At 46.4% G+C, this 15,678-nt stretch overlaps 1 protein-coding gene across 1 annotated transcript; it reads right to left on the bottom strand.

Moving 5' to 3' along the window:
- Positions 1 to 37: 37 nt before the first annotated feature.
- On the bottom strand, positions 38 to 15,397 carry LOC120710124. The gene is made up of 3 exons (XM_039995793.1): positions 15,106 to 15,397; positions 14,447 to 15,061; positions 38 to 984 (listed from the first exon to the last, which is right to left on the bottom strand). Exons 1-3 carry the CDS (start codon positions 15,395 to 15,397, stop codon positions 242 to 244), a joined length of 1,650 nt encoding a protein of 549 aa, XP_039851727.1. The 3' UTR covers positions 38 to 241.
- Positions 15,398 to 15,678: the final 281 nt, after the last annotated feature.

Genomic DNA, 15,678 nt, shown 5'->3' on the forward strand with positions numbered 1-15,678 from the left:
GTTCAGAGAGAATATACTCATTGTAAAGTAACTGTTTTTTATCTCACTTATATATAACAATAACAAAAAGATAGGAAGAATGTGGCTTCACTACATGAAGTTGAATCAAAAGATGAAGGAAATATACCGTCATGCGCCGATAGTACAATATCAAAGAAAGAAAATCTTTAAAAATGCACTAGAATAGATGTTAAAAAATCCACTCCGGCAGGTATTGATCTGATGCATCTTGTTTGGCGTTTCAGTGGAGCAGTAGGACTGCAAAGCTGCTTGTAAGTTTCCTCCTTTTGGCTGAATTGGCAATCCATCTGCTGATGCTAGGATTCACGTGCTCACACATTTTCTGGCTACCATCATCCAAACACATTTCTTCAAGAACCATTGCATTCTCAATGAAGAACTTGGCCAGTTGAACTCCCAAACAATTTGGCTCCATCATACAAAAGTGCAAGCTCACTCTTGTCAGGCAATTCTTCAAGCAACTGAATGAATGCTCTCTCAACTCAGGGATACCAAAACCCTCATCATAGCCATCGTGATAATCATCTCCACCCGGCAAAACCATTTGTCTTTTGCGATGCCGCCGCCTGAAGTTACTGACAGACTTGTCAAAATCCGCTTGACATTCCTTGCTTTTAAAAAAATGTAACCTTGATCCTAAGACCCTGCTCAACTTGAGACGGAGGTCATGAACCATAGGGCAGCTATGAAGCAAGTTTGCCAGCGTCACTATTGATCTCTCCTTTGCAGGATCATACTGAGCTTCTAGCTCAAGTCGCTCCACTTTGTCAAACAACTTGCCACCGAGAATCTCATCCTGCACATTCTGGTCCGTGAGCGCAACTTGATCCATTGAGAAGTCTAGTTTCAGCTTCATGGACTTTGTGGTGCTCAAATTCTGAATAAACTGCCAGAAAGGTTGTTGCTGAATTGGGTCGTAAGCATGCCTTTCAATGTACGCGTGCAAATCCACTCGAACCATGCTAGATTGAAGCGCATCTAGGCCGATAGATGCTAATGGTAAGTTTCGATGATTAATGACAACTGTATGCGACTAACGTGTGTTTTGAAGGAAAAATCAATGATTAGATTAGTCTCATATGAAATATGAAAGGAGACCCCTCAATTCAAAACAATCATGCATGCCAAGGACTCAATTCCAAAGATTAAAGACCTTTCTAGTCTCAAGTGTCACAAGGAGATGAAGGACACTTGGTTTAGCTAGGGTTTATAGTTTTTAGTTCTTGACCATACTATTAAGAGGGGTTCATGAGTTAGTAGCTTGACCAAATTTGAGTTGGCCTTAGAAATCTTGCACACTCGCTCAAAAATAGCCCAAGATAGTCAAAATAAGTCGACACAACACTTGGAAGAAGAAACAATCGAAGTTACATTCAACTCCAAGTCAATTCAGCTGAAAATCAAGAAAAATTGCAGCACCGGTTTAACTGATGCCTTAGCATCGGTGCATCCGACGCTTGGCGGAAGTTCCGACGCCCCTGTCAGTCTATCTCTCTGGGAAGCAAGCTGAAATCAAGTCAAGTTACTCTATATCACCGGTTGAACCGAAGGTTCAAAGAAAAGCACCGGTGCATTAGATGTACTTTGTTTCAGAGAGCATGTTTGGTGGACCTCAACTCGTCTTTAGCACTGGTTGAACCGACGCTTCAGAATCAACCACCGATGCATTGGATGTACTATGTTCCAGAGAGCTTGTTTGAGTTGATCAGTGAACCTTTTCAGCACCGGTTGAACCGATGCCCCTACGGAGCATGCACCGGTGCAATGACGCAAGCCTGGATACTGTGTCAGAAACCCCAACGGCTACTAATTCGACACAGAGAGACCGGTTGAACCGACACATTCACTTTCCAACCCGTCGGTTCTTCCGATGGTCACGATTTTTCTACAGTGAACTTCCAATGGCTATGTGACCCTCTCCACTCTATATAAAGGCACCCCTGGCTCATTTGAAGTGCCTTTGACACCTTGAATACCTGAGGCCACCCTTGAGAAGAAGAGAAAGTGCTTTGAGCAAAAGAGTGAAGATCTAGTACATTGATTGTGCTTCAACCTTGAAGAATTCAACCTTTGCAAGTGTAGCAAGTGTGTTTGAGCTAGGGCCAACTGAGTGTAGGTCAAGTGAAGGCTTATGAGCTTGTTACTCTTGGTGTTTGACGGCACCTAGCCGGTCTCGGTGATCAGGAGGTTCTTGGTGAGCTCTTGGAGTTTGTGGGAGCCCCAAGACAAGATTGTACACAGTGTGAAGCTCGCCGTTCCGGAGATGGAGAAGAAGCATTCTTAGTGATCACTTGCTCCTTGGTGAAGCAAGGGAGCTATATCCTTGTGTGGGTGCTCCAACGTGGATTAGGGGGGAGCGTCAACTCCTCGATGCCACGGGAAAAAATCCGGTTGTCTCGTGTCTCTTATTTTTATTTCAAGCAATTAAATCCTTTTGTTGTTATTCTTGCTTTTGATTGCTTATAGATTGACTAGGACAACTTGCATGGTAGTGTGATCTCTTGCTTAGGTCTTGATCTTGCTAGTGTGTAACCATCTAGACAAAATGATCATGATAGTGTGTTTACCTACCTAAGGACTTTTTGCTAGCGTGCTCTAGTGACTAGGTTTCAAATTTGTAGATTGGGCAATACTAGTCTAGGTTAAGGACTAGATAGAAATTTGGAAAAGTCCCAATTCAACCCCCCCTTCTTGGGCCTCGATCCTTTCAATTGGTATCAGAGCGAGGGCTCTCATTTTAGGCTTAAAATCTTAGAGAATGGCCGGGGGGAGTGGTGGTCCACCCAAGCTCGATGGGATAAACTATGCTTATTGGAAAGCTCGCATGGCGGGTTACCTTGAGGCTATTAATCCCATCGCTTGGGCGGTCACGGAAAAACCTATTGTCGGTCCTTGGAATGAAGATCAAATCAAATATGGTGCTAGAGCGAAGAATGCTTTGTTTGATGCTCTTAGTGAGGAGATTTTTACTCGTGTTCACAGCAAAAAGGCCTCTTATGAAATCTGGGAAGCATTGGAAGCTATCTATGTTGGTTCTAAAAAGCTTCGTGAAGAAAATATCAAGTTCTTAAGGAAAAACTTAATGAATTCAAAATTCTTCCAAATGAGTTGGTTGAACAAATGTATGCTCGATTGAATGTGCTTATTGAGGACATTAATGCTCTTGAAATTTCTCCTTTGTCTACTAGTGACATCGTCCGGAAGATCCTTCATTGTCTACACAAGCCCAAGTACAACATCGTCACCTCATTGCTCTATGAGAAGGATCTTGAATCACTTGAAGTGAGTGATGTTGTTGGGAAGATTCAGTCTCATGAGATGTTCCTCTTGGGAGAAGTTGATCCACCGCAAGACAAGAGAGATCTTGCACTCAAAGCTAAGAGTGATCATAAGTCCAATAAAAAGAACAAGTGCAAAGTTCCATCACCAAGCTCAAGCGAGGATGAAGCTAATGAAGATTCAAGTGATGAAGATGGTGATGTTGAGCTAGCACTTCTCATGAGGAAGACCTCCAAGATGATGTCAAGGTTGAACAAGAGAGGGTACAACTATGACCCCAAGAAAAACAAGTTTCGTACCCGGAAAAGCAAGGACAATGTCAAGAAAATTTGTTACAATTGTGGCAAATATGGCCACCTCTCATATGATTATCCGGAGCCTTCAAAACTCAACAAGAAACAAGAAGATGATGACAATCAACACAAGACATCAAAGAAAAGTCATGAGAAGAAGGACCACAAGAAGAAAGGGTCTTTCACAAGAAAAGAGAAGGTCAAGGCTTTTCTTGGAGAATGGATCACGGATGGTGAATCCTCAAGTGATGACTCAAGTGATGAAGAATCCAAGAAAAAGATTGCGGGGATTGTCATGCATGATGATGATGGTGGTGATGAGGCACCTCTACCTCCACCACCCATGTGCTTCATGACAAGAGGTAACTCCAAGGTGAGTGATGATGACGACTCCTCTAGTGATGAAAGTGAACATGGCTTATCTCCCAATGAGGTGCAAAACATCCTAGATGAGTACCAACAAGTGATTAAGAACTACAAATCAAAATGTAAAGTTCTTGAAATTGAAAATGCCAAGCTTAAGGCTTCAAATGATGAGTTGATTGTTAGGCACAATGAGGTAATAGAAACTCATGATACATGTATTGTTCCTAGCAAGCAACTTAGAGAGGAGCATGACAAGCTACTTGCTAAGCATGATGAATTGAATGTTAAATATGAGGAAGTAGTTGTGCTTAACAAGTCACTTACTTCATGCAACAAAAAGCTTAAGCTTGATTATGCTAACTTAACTATGATGTATCAAGAACTTGACCTTGCCTTTGATGCCTTGGATGAAGAACTAAAAGAAACTCAAAAAAAAGTCATCAAAGTCAATATAGCTACTTCTTGTGATGATCTTGTGGAGTTGCCTCACCCTACTACTTGTCATCATACTTCTCCTTCTTGTTCAAAGACTAACCATGATAGGGAGAAACAACTTGAGGAGGAACTTGAAAGCATGACCAAATGCATGTTCAATGTGACAAGGGGAGAATACTTGCATAAGGATATTCTCTTCCACAATGCAAAGCACTTTGGGACAAATGGACTTGGATCATTTCCCAAGCCTCCGGAAAATTGTCCCAAGTTGCCGGAGCTCAAGGCATGCTTCAACAAGGAAGTTGGCTCATATTGTCAACATTGTCAAATCACCGGGCATCACACAAGGGAGTGTCCAATTCCTACTCGTCCACCTCCTACCTTGCCTCCTAATTACAAGTCTCAATTCAATGAACATCATTTCTTGTTAAGCAAGCTTAAAAGTGGCGAGATTAAGGCAAAGTTTATTGGCACTCACATGAAGGGAAAGCTACCACGCCAACTATGGGTTCCTAAAGCTTTAGTAACTCATGTCAAAGGACCCAAACTTGCTTGGGTTCCCAAACCTCAAAAGTGATTCATTTGTGTGTAGGTGAACTACAAAGCCGGTGGCAAGCATTGGGTGCTTGATAGCGGATGTACACAACACATGACCGGCTATGTAAAGATGTTCACCTCACTAGATGAAGATGTGGGCGATTATGAACATGTCACCTTTGGTGATAACTCAAAAAGAAAAGTGATAGGTTTGGGTAAGGTAGCCATTACCAAGGATCTTTCTATCTCTAATGTGTTGCTTGTTGAGTCGGTTAGTTTCAATTTGCTATCTATTGCTCAACTTTGTGATTTAGGACTAATATGCACCTTCATTGATAGTGAGATTGTAGTGACAAACAAGAAGGACAAGAGTTTAATATTCAAAGGATTTCGACATAGTAACATTTACCTTGTTGATTTCTCATCTAATGATGCAAGTTTGGCGACATGTCTCTTCTCCAAGAACCCCATGGGTTGGCTTTGGCATCGCCGCATTGCTCATATTGGCATGAGCCAACTCAAGAAGGCCTTCAAACGAGGTCTGGTGGTTGGTATCCAAGATGTTACTTTTGACAAAAAAAAATAAATTATGTAGTGCTTGTCAAGCCGGGAAGCAATTTGCATCATCACATCCCATGAAGGCTTATTTGTCAACATCAAGAAGCTTGGAACTACTACACATGGATCTTTTTTGGGCCAACCACCTACAAAAAGTCTTGGCGGTAATCTCTACTGTCTTGTAATTGTTGATGATTACTCTATATATACTTGGACTTTCTTTTTAGAGGACAAGAGCAAGACTTTGGGGATCTTCAAGATTTTTGTCAAGCAAGCTCAAAATGAATTTGAGTCTAGTGTTGTGAAGGTCCGTAGTGACAATGGCACGGAGTTTAGGAACACTCAAGTAGAAGAGCTTTGCAACGACATGGGGATCAAGCATGAGTTTTCATCAACATACACACCCCAACAAAATGGAGTGGTGGAAAGGAAGAACAAGACATTAATCACTCTTGCAAGAGCAATTTTAGATGACTATGGCATCTCATAAAGATTTTGGGCGGAAGCCATCAACACCGCATGCTATGCATCCAACCGAGTTTATCTTCACCGCTTCTTGGGAAAGACACCATATGAGCTTCTCATTGGGAGGAAGCCCAACATCTCCTACTTCTGGGTGTTTGGTTGCAAATGCTACTTATTCAAGAAAAGGAAGTATCTAGGCAAGTTTGAAAGTAGATGTGATATTGGTTTTCTTGTTGGTTATTCATCAAACTCCAAAGCATATCGAGTATTCAATAGTGCTACTAGCAAGATTGAAGAAACTTGTGATGTGGAGTTTGATGAGACTAATGGCTCCCAAGGGGAAATTTTCTCTTGTGATGATGTAGATGATGAACCACTTCGAGAAGTCATGAAGAACATTACTATTGGGCAAGTCAAGCCAAAGGAGGAGGTAGAAGAGCTACAAGTCTCATCCACTCAAGTTGAAGTCACTTCCAAGGATGACTCAAAGGATGAAAACAAGTCTACACCACCACATCACCATGATGAGTCATCCGATGAAGATGATGATGCCCAAGATGAACAAGTGGTTGAAGAACAACCTCCATTTGATGACACGCACATCACAAGTGAACAAGCACAAGCTCAAGATCAAGATGGCAAACCACTAGAAGAATCAACGTCTCAAGCACAAGAGAGGCTTACAAGAACTTCAAGAAATCATCCCATTGACTTGGTCATGGGTGACCCCTCCAGTGGAGTAAAAACTCGTAGACGTCAATATGCCTCGTTTTGTGATCCCATTGACTTGGTCATGGATGACCCCTCCAGTGGAGTAAAAACTCGTAGACGTCAATATGCCTCTTTTTGTGAACATTACTCGTTTGTTTCTTGCTTGGAACCCACAAATATAGATGAAGCTCTTGAGAACCCGGATTGGGTGATGGCCATGCAAGAAGAGCTCAACAACTTCACCCGCAATGAAGTTTGGGCTCTTGAAGAATGTCCTTAAGACAAGAATATCATTGGTACCAAGTGGGTCTTCCGCAACAAACAAAATGAGCATGGTGTAGTGGTTCGCAACAAGGCAAGACTTGTGGCAAAGGGCTTTGCACAAGTTGAAGGGTTGGATTTTGGAGAAACTTTTGCCCCCATTGCAATACTTGAAGCCATCCGTATCCTTTTAGCGTATGCTTCACATCAAACATGAAACTCTTTCAAATGGATGTGAAGAGTGCGTTCTTAAATGGCTTTATTAATGAGTTGGGGTTTGTTGAACAACCTCCCGGGTTTGAGGACCCTAGATGTCCTAATCATGTTTATAGGTTGCACAAGGCACTCTACGGGTTCAAGCAAGCGCCAAGGGCTTGGTATGAACGCCTTCGTGACTTCCTTCTCAACAAGGGCTTCAAGATCGGGAGGGTGGATACAACTCTATTCACAAGAATCATCAATGAAGAGCTATTCGTATGTCAAATTTATGTTGATGATATCATTTTTGGTTCAACTAACCCCACTTTTTGCAAAGAATTTGGAGAAATGATGGCTAGGGAATTCGAGATGTCCATGATTGATGAGCTAAATTTCTTCCTTGGGTTTCAAATCAAGCAATTGAAGGAAGGGATTTTCATCCATCAAAAAAAGTATACAAAGGATATTCTCAAGAAATTCAAGATGGATGATTGCAAGCCGATCAAGACTCCAATGCCAACAAATGGACATCTTGACTTGGATGAGGGAGGTAAATCGGTTGATCAAACTCTCTATCGTTCCATGATTGGGTCACTCCTTTACCTAACCGCATCTAGGCCCGATATCATGTTTAGTGTATGCATGTGTGCCCGCTTCAAGCTAATCCTAAGGAATCACACCTTAGTGCCGTTAAGCGGATCCTCAGATATCTCAAGCATACGCCTAGCATAGGCTTGTGGTACCCCAAAGGCGCTAGTTTTACACTTTTGGGATACTCTGATTCGGACTTTTCCGGATGCCGTGTGGATCGCAAGAGTACATCGGGTGGGTGCCACTTGCTAGGGCATTCCTTGGTCTCTTGGTCGTCAAAGAAACAAAATTCCGTGGCCTTGTCAACCGCGGAGGCGGAATATATTGCCGCAGGGGCTTGTTTTGCTCAAATCATCTACTTCAAGCAAAGCCTCTTGGACTATGGTGTAGTATTAGATAGGATCCCGCTCCTTTGTGATAACGAGAGTGACGTTAAAATTGCTAATAACCCGGTTCAACACTCTCGCACCAAGCACATAGATATTCGCCATCATTTTCTAAGAGATCATGTGGCAAGGAATGATATACTACTTTGTGGTGTTCGTTCCGAAGATCAATTGGCAGATATCTTCACCAAACCTCTAGATGAGAGCACCTTTTGTAGGTTGCGAAGTGAGCTTAACGTTCTAGATGCTTCTAACGTCATGTAAATGCCTTGTCATATAGATGCATTTCATTTGTACAAATAATAGGGGATTGTCTAACCTTGTCAAGATAGTGATGAACATGGATCTTCAATAAGCCGGTGGTCTTGGTTTCGCTCATGACATGAAGAATGGTTCATCATGAAGAAGCTTGCCAAGGGTTCAAACTTGACAAGATAGATTTAAATTCTTGCAATGCATGTGCTTGTCATATAGAATGCATCCATGTTTAATTTCTCGCTTTGCATTGGCATTGCATCGCGTTAGTGGCATCAAAAGGGAGCAAATCACACTTCGAGAAAGATATTCATGCTAAATATGATATATCATCTCTTACAAGAGTGATAAGATCAATATTGCGCTTTCATGCCTATTGAGCCACGTCCTATCGAACTTAAAGTTTCAATCTCTAAGTTCATAGGCAAAGTGGCTCATACATTTGGTTTTTTGTGTTTAAAACCTCGCTTGGATCTTAATTTGCCTATGTTAATGTAAAAGGTTGCGAGCACTATAAGTATGAGTGTTTGAGGGTGAGGTTGTCTCTCAAAAATGGTCCAAATTGAGTGTTTATGGCTTTGGTTTTGAAAATTTAGATCAGAAGTAGAGTTTGTAGTTCAACAGAAAATTCTCTTAACCACCGGTTAAACCGACATCCTAGTTTACCATGCATCGGTTCAACCAGTGCTTAAGTCTTCGTGGCTCAGTTTCTGCATCGTCTCTGGAACAACCTCTGACCGTTACACCGACGGCCACTGGTGCATCCGATGGTTGGCGGATGAATCGACGCCACGGCATCGGTTCTTCCGGTGCTACTGCGTGGAGTTTTGGCCCTTGCAGCGTCTCTGGACCTTCCTCCTGCAGTTGCACCGACGCCCGTCGGATGCTCCGATGGCTCAGTAGCGGTCCTTCCGGTGCCCCTCTGTTGACCAGTTTCAAAATCGTTTAAATCTAGTCAACTTTACTCCGACAGTTACACCGACGATCTTTTCTCTGCAGCATCGGTTCTTCCGGCGACCTAAGGTTTGTGGGCCCGCTGGCCCCGTTTCACTTAACTCCTCCGCGGGCCCCGCCTGGCAGTCACACGCGCTCCTCTCTTCCACATCCGAACCGCCACGCCGCTCGCCCCGTGCCCTCTCGCCTCTCCGCCGCCGCTCGCGCCCGCACACCGCCGCTGTAGTATCTCTGCTACGCCATAGCACCGCGCACCCACGTTCCCTCCTGCGCAGCTATGCAGCCCGCGCGCCGCCGCCATCCACGCCGCGCCGCTACTCTCGTCCATGCACGCCGCCGCCTGTGCGCCGTCGTCCACAGCTGTTAGCCGCGCCGCCACGCCTCATCCGCGCACCTCCACACCTTCATGACCACCACGCGCAAGGACCCGTGCTCTGCTTCACCCTTCCCATCTTGATCTCGGGTGCACAACACGTGTTCGGTGAATTGCTTCAAAGGGATTTTTCATCGATTTCGTCGAGTTCTCTTCTCTAATCCTCCAGGGTACGATCTTAGATCCTCTCCTCATGTGTGGTAGCACCTTCTTCATATCCTCTTTACACATGACCACATATGTCACTTGTTTTGCATATGCACACATAGATATCTCTTAAATCTTTTAGTGTGTCATCGATATCGAGGTTGTTATCCACTAGATGTTCCTGTTTTAGGCTCAATCAAATCCATGCTTTGCTTAAGGACATTCTTTCCTTTAGTGGATATCTCGTATATGCATAGTTCCCTATCTTAATTCCATTATCTTCTATCGATTCTCTATGACAGATGGCAGGAGACAAGAAGGGCAAGGGCAAACAGGTTGTGCAGAAGAAGAAGCGCACTCGTGAGGACCGAGAGCGAGAGAGAGCAGAGGCAGTTGCAGATGCAGCAGACAGGCTGGGTTCGCTCAGGATCAGGGATCCTCAGGCTCAGGGGGAGCCACAGCAGCAATTACGTCGCTCAGGACGTACTCGTCAGCCAGAGACAGCTCAGACCACACCTGAGTCCCGCTCTCATCTACGGACTCGAGGTGGTGGTACTCACAGGGCAGCAGGCAGTGACAGTGAGAGAGAGGCAACTGGTCAGGACAGTGATGCAGAGGAGCCTCCACAGGTTGAGCTGCTTGATCTTCGGGGCATTCTAGGACCTAGGGTCAAGAGATTGAGATATGTCACCCCGGAGCAGTGGTTTCCCGAGTAGAGGGACGTTGGAGTTGACCGTCGCTTTCACTCTGCTCCAGGAATCTTTCTACCACGCTTATTGCCAGATGGACATCAAGATCAGTGAGCACAAAGTGCTTCACTGGGTGGCTATGCACGTGGCAGCAGGAGGCATTCCTATACTCTCTTTGTTTGAGAGATATGAGGGTCTGCCAGCTCTGCTTAATGAGAGGTCTCGGTACATCAGAGAGTGGGTTCGCGTTTTCTACGCCACCCTATTTGTTGAGGAGGACCGGCAGTTCATTGACTTCATGTTCTAGCAAAGGCATTATAGGTTGACTCGAGCACGTTTGGCTACCCTGCTAGGAGTTCAGATTGCCGAGGCGCCACACTTCTTGCACTATCAGGCTTATGGAAACATGGTGCTTCCTCGTCGTCCTCATGAGACTCATGTCCCGTCTGACGAGGAGGTCAGCGTTCTCTTTCAGCAGCCCTTCCTGCCTGGCACACCGAGGACCTCGGACAGACTGACTCTCGTGGCTCACACCGTACACCTAGCTTTGAGGAAGAGTTTGTTGTTCCGGATTGGGTACAACGAGGGGATCACGGCTCTGCAACAGTGGCTACTACTGTATATCATGACAGGACGAGACTTTGACCTTGTCAACTTCTTCATCTGCGAGCTAGAGGACGTGATCCTGGATGGGATGACAGTTCACCGTCGCCATCCTTTTGCTCATTGGATCTACTGCATAATCGCTCAGGTCAGTCAGAATGCTCATATGGATGAGCTAGAGCAGTCGAGGTCGCACTTCAGTTTTTACTCACCTACTACCCCTCGAGACAGTCGTCGTGGCCCGAGAGGCCAGCGCAGGGCACAACAGATTCTGGATGAGCGTGTTTTGGCTGAGGGTAGAGTTGTGGATGATCCCACTGCAGCCGAGGACGCTTCACTCGCAGCGGCAGAGGCCCAGCTCCCACACTACCTGGACACAGACTCAGAGGACTCGGAGGATGACGAGGACTTCATACCCACTGTTACCGTCCCTCGAGGTGCTCATGATGATGAGGCAGGATCCTCTGGTGCAGCCCGAGTCCCTGCTCCTCCAGTCACTGCTGCTCAGGTCACTCAGCCTGATTCACTCGCTGCTATTCTTCAAATGCTCTCTGACCAGCCGGACAGATTTGCTGCAGCTTAGCTGAGCATGCAAGCCGAGCAGGCTCGCCAGCAAGAGGCCCAGACACTAGTACTTGAGGGGATCCGGCAGCAGCAGGAGTCCATGAGGTTACAGCTTCAGCAGCATTCCCAGATTCAGCAGCAGATGTTCACATTCTTCTCGGGATGCTTTGGTCAGCTGTACCGTCACACTAGACTACCTGAGTCTCAGCTACCTACACCCCAGCAGCTCCAGTTTGACCCCACTACTCCTGCTCCACCTGTTGGCGGTTTTATGCAGACACCCTTGGCGTCCTTCCCGATGTCACCTCTTCTTCAGACCGGGTTGTTTGCCAGCCCTGCTCCTACTTCCACTACTACTCCGGCTCTTGCTCCACAGCCTAGTGTCTGGACTGCGGAGTAGCATGCAGAGTTCCTCAGGCAGCAGCAGGTTCTGCATCAGCTACAGCACCCCTCAGCTTAGTCCCTCACGTTCGAGTCACCCTCACAGCCTGAGGTGCTCCGTCCGTCCGTTGTTCGCCCTACTCAGCCAGACCTGACTCCCGTCACGTCTGCTTCTCCGACGGACTCCACGGTCGTCACTGAGCCAGTTGCTACCGCTACTCCACCTACATCTGCTGCTCCGACGACTCCGGTCGAGCAGAAGTCCTCTTCGGTTGATGAAGAATGGACGGACGACGACGCCAACGACTCCGCCACTCAGTTCTCCACCAGACCGAGCATGAAGACCCCGCCTTCTTCAGCTCAGAACTAGATCGCCTTCATTTTTGGTGCTTTGTTGCCAAAGGGAGAGATAGATAGGGGGAGTAGAGATAGGGGAGCTTGGTGGTTTGTGGCGTGATTGGATCTTCATGGATTTTGTGTATGGACATGTTATTTGGATATTGTGTATGCTCTGTGTTAACATGTCCCTTCATGTGCCTTATTTCTAGTAATGCATGTCTATTTGTCGCTTTCAATTTCATATCTTATGTATCTCTACCTTGTGTTGTTATCAATCACCAAAAAGGGGGAGATTGAAGCGCATCTAGGCCGATAGATGCTAATGGTAAGTTTCGATGATTAATGACAACCATATGCGACTAACGTGTGTTTTGAAGGAAAAATCAATGATTAGATTAGTCTCATATGAAATATGAAATGAGACCCCTCAATTCAAAACAATCATGCATGCCAAGGACTCAATTCCAAAGATTAAGGATCTTTCTAGTCTCAAGTGTCACAAGGAGATTAAGGACACTTGGTTTAGCTAGGGTTTATAGTTTTTAGTTCTTGACCATACTATTAAGAGGGATTCATGAGTTAATAGCTTGACCAAATTTGAGTTGGCCTTAGAAATCTTGCACACTCGCTCAAAAACAGCCCAAGATAGTCAAAATAAGTCGACACAACACTTGGAAGAAGAAACAATCGAAGTTACATTCAACTCCAAGTCAATTCAGCTGAAAATCAAGAAAAACTGCAGCACCGGTTTAACCGATGCCTTAGCATCGGTGCATCCAACGCTTGGCGGAAGTTCCGACGCCCCTGTCGGTCTATCTCTCTGGGAAGCAAGCTAAAATCAAGTCAAGTTACTCTATATCACCGGTTGAACTGATGGTTCCAAGAAAAGCACCGGTGCATTAGATGTACTTTGTTCCAGAGAGCATGTTTGGTGGACCTCAACTCGTCTTCAGCACCGGTTGAACCGACGCTTCAGAATCAACCACCGATGCATTGGATGTACAATATTCCAGAGAGCTTGTTTGAGTTGATCAGTGAACCTTTTCAGCACCGGTTGAACCGATGCCCCTACGGAGCATGCACCGGTGCAATGACGCAAGCCTGGATACTGTGTCAGAAACCCCAACGGCTACTAATTGGACACAGAGAGACCGGTTGAACCGACACATTCACTTTCCAACCCGTCGGTTCTTCCGATGGTCACAATTTTTCTGCAGTGGACTTCCAACGGCTATGTGACCCTCTCCACTCTATATAAGGGCACCCCCTGGCCCATTTGAAGTGCCTTTGACACCTTGAATACCTGAGGCCACCCTTGAGAAGAAGAGAAAGTGCTTTGAGCAAAAGAGTGAAGATCTAGTACATTGATTGTGCTTCAACCTGAAAGAATTCAACCTTTGCAAGTGTAGCAAGTGTGTTTGAGCTAGGGCCAACTGAGTGTAAGTCAAGTGAAGGCTTAGGAGCTTGTTACTCTTGGTGTTTGACGGCACCTAGCCGGTCTCGGTGATCAGGAGGTTCTTGGTGAGCTCTTGGAGTTTGTGGGAGCCCCAAGACAAGAATATTGTACACGGTGTGAAGCTCGCCGTTCTGGAGATGGAGAATGAACATTCTTAGTGATCACTTGCTCCTTGGTGAAGCAAGGGAGCTATATCCTTGTGTGGGTGCTCCAACGTGGATTAGGGTGGAGCGTCAACTCCTCGATACCACGGGAAAAAAATCTGGTTGTCTCGTGTCTCTTACTTTTATTTCAAGCAATTAAATCCTTTTGTTGTTATTCTTGCTTTTGATTACTTATAGATTGACTAGGACAACTTGCATGGTAGTGTGATCTCTTGTTTAGGTCTTGATCTTGTTAGTGTGCAACCATCTAGATAAAATGATCATGATAGTGTGTTTACCTACCGAAGGATCTTTTGCTAGCGTGCTCTAGTGACTAGGTTTCAAATTTGTAGATTGAGAAATACTAGTCTAGGTTAAGGACTAGGTAGAAATTTGAAAAAGTCCCAATTCAACCCTCCTTCTGGGGCCTCCATCCTTTCACAGATGATGCCTGCGGTTTTAGCGAGAAGAGATGGAGAAGGGGAACAAATCCCTTATATTTGAAGTAATGCAGCATCGGAGCGTCGAGCTCTACGCCCACGCCCACGCCCTCGTCGCATCTGGTTTCGTACCTGCAGTCTGCAAATACAAGGGCAGTCACCGCCCGGCAGCGGGTCTGGAAGAATTTTATTCCGACCTCGGTCGGCGGCAGCTCATCCATGGTTTCTTCACGGAGTAAGTACAATGATTCGAGATGCAATGTGGCGAGCTTTCGAGCGGCGTCGACGATGCGCTGGAGGTCGAGGAGGGAGACGCTGCGGCCGTGCAGGTGAAGGTAGGCCAGCCGCGGGAAAAAGGCAACGGCGCCGGGCGGTGGTGCCGTCAGGGGAGAGCAGCGGGCGATGTCGAACACCCGGAGCAACTCGCGCGGCAGGGACCCAAACCTGAGCGGCGGGCCCCGGATGTTGAGGCCGTCAATGTTGACGTGGAGCTCCTCGACGCGCCGCGCCGCCGGGTTGGAGACTATGGCGTCGAGCAGGTCGTGATCCGAATAGTCCTTGCAGTGAGTCAGTTGTATCTGGCACTTCTCTGTCACCGTGAATGAGTCAGTTGTATCTGGCACTTCTCTGCCACCGTGAACGTGAGCTTCCTGATGGGGCCCTCGGCGGCGGCGGCGGCGAGCGCCGCCTTGGCGCCGCGGAAGAAGCCCTCGCGCTTCTCCCAGTCCCAGTGCCTGGTGCTGCTGCCGCCCCAGACGTTGCCCTGGTGGGTCTCCTGGGAGGAGCTGCTGAGGTGGTCGTAGGAGCGGGAGTCGAGGTTGACGGCGCCCGACGTGCGCCACAGCGGGCGCCACCGCCGTGAGAGCACGGCGGTGGCCGCGCCCTCCCTGGCGGACGCGAAGAAGAGGATGCACCGAAGGTCGGACAGGCAGGTCCTGCCGGCGGCGGCCATCGTCGTCTTACGCGACGTGTGTAACAAAGTTGTGTCGATCTAGGGCTAATTTGAGGAGATCCGATATATGGACGGGTATATTCGATCTGCCTGTGCCTTTTATTTATTGGGAAAAGTCTATTTTTCAACCCTGAACTATCACGATAGTCCGATTTTCAACCTGAAACTATAAAACCGGACATCCTACACCCTCAACTCTTCAAAACCGTGCAGATTACCCCCTCGAACCGAAACGACCCGGTTTTGGTCCACGTCATCCGGTTTTGTCCACGTCACCTATT

The sequence above is a fragment of the Panicum virgatum genome, chromosome 5K (assembly GCF_016808335.1).
Source record: "Panicum virgatum strain AP13 chromosome 5K, P.virgatum_v5, whole genome shotgun sequence".
Lineage (NCBI taxonomy): Eukaryota > Viridiplantae > Streptophyta > Magnoliopsida > Poales > Poaceae > Panicum > Panicum virgatum.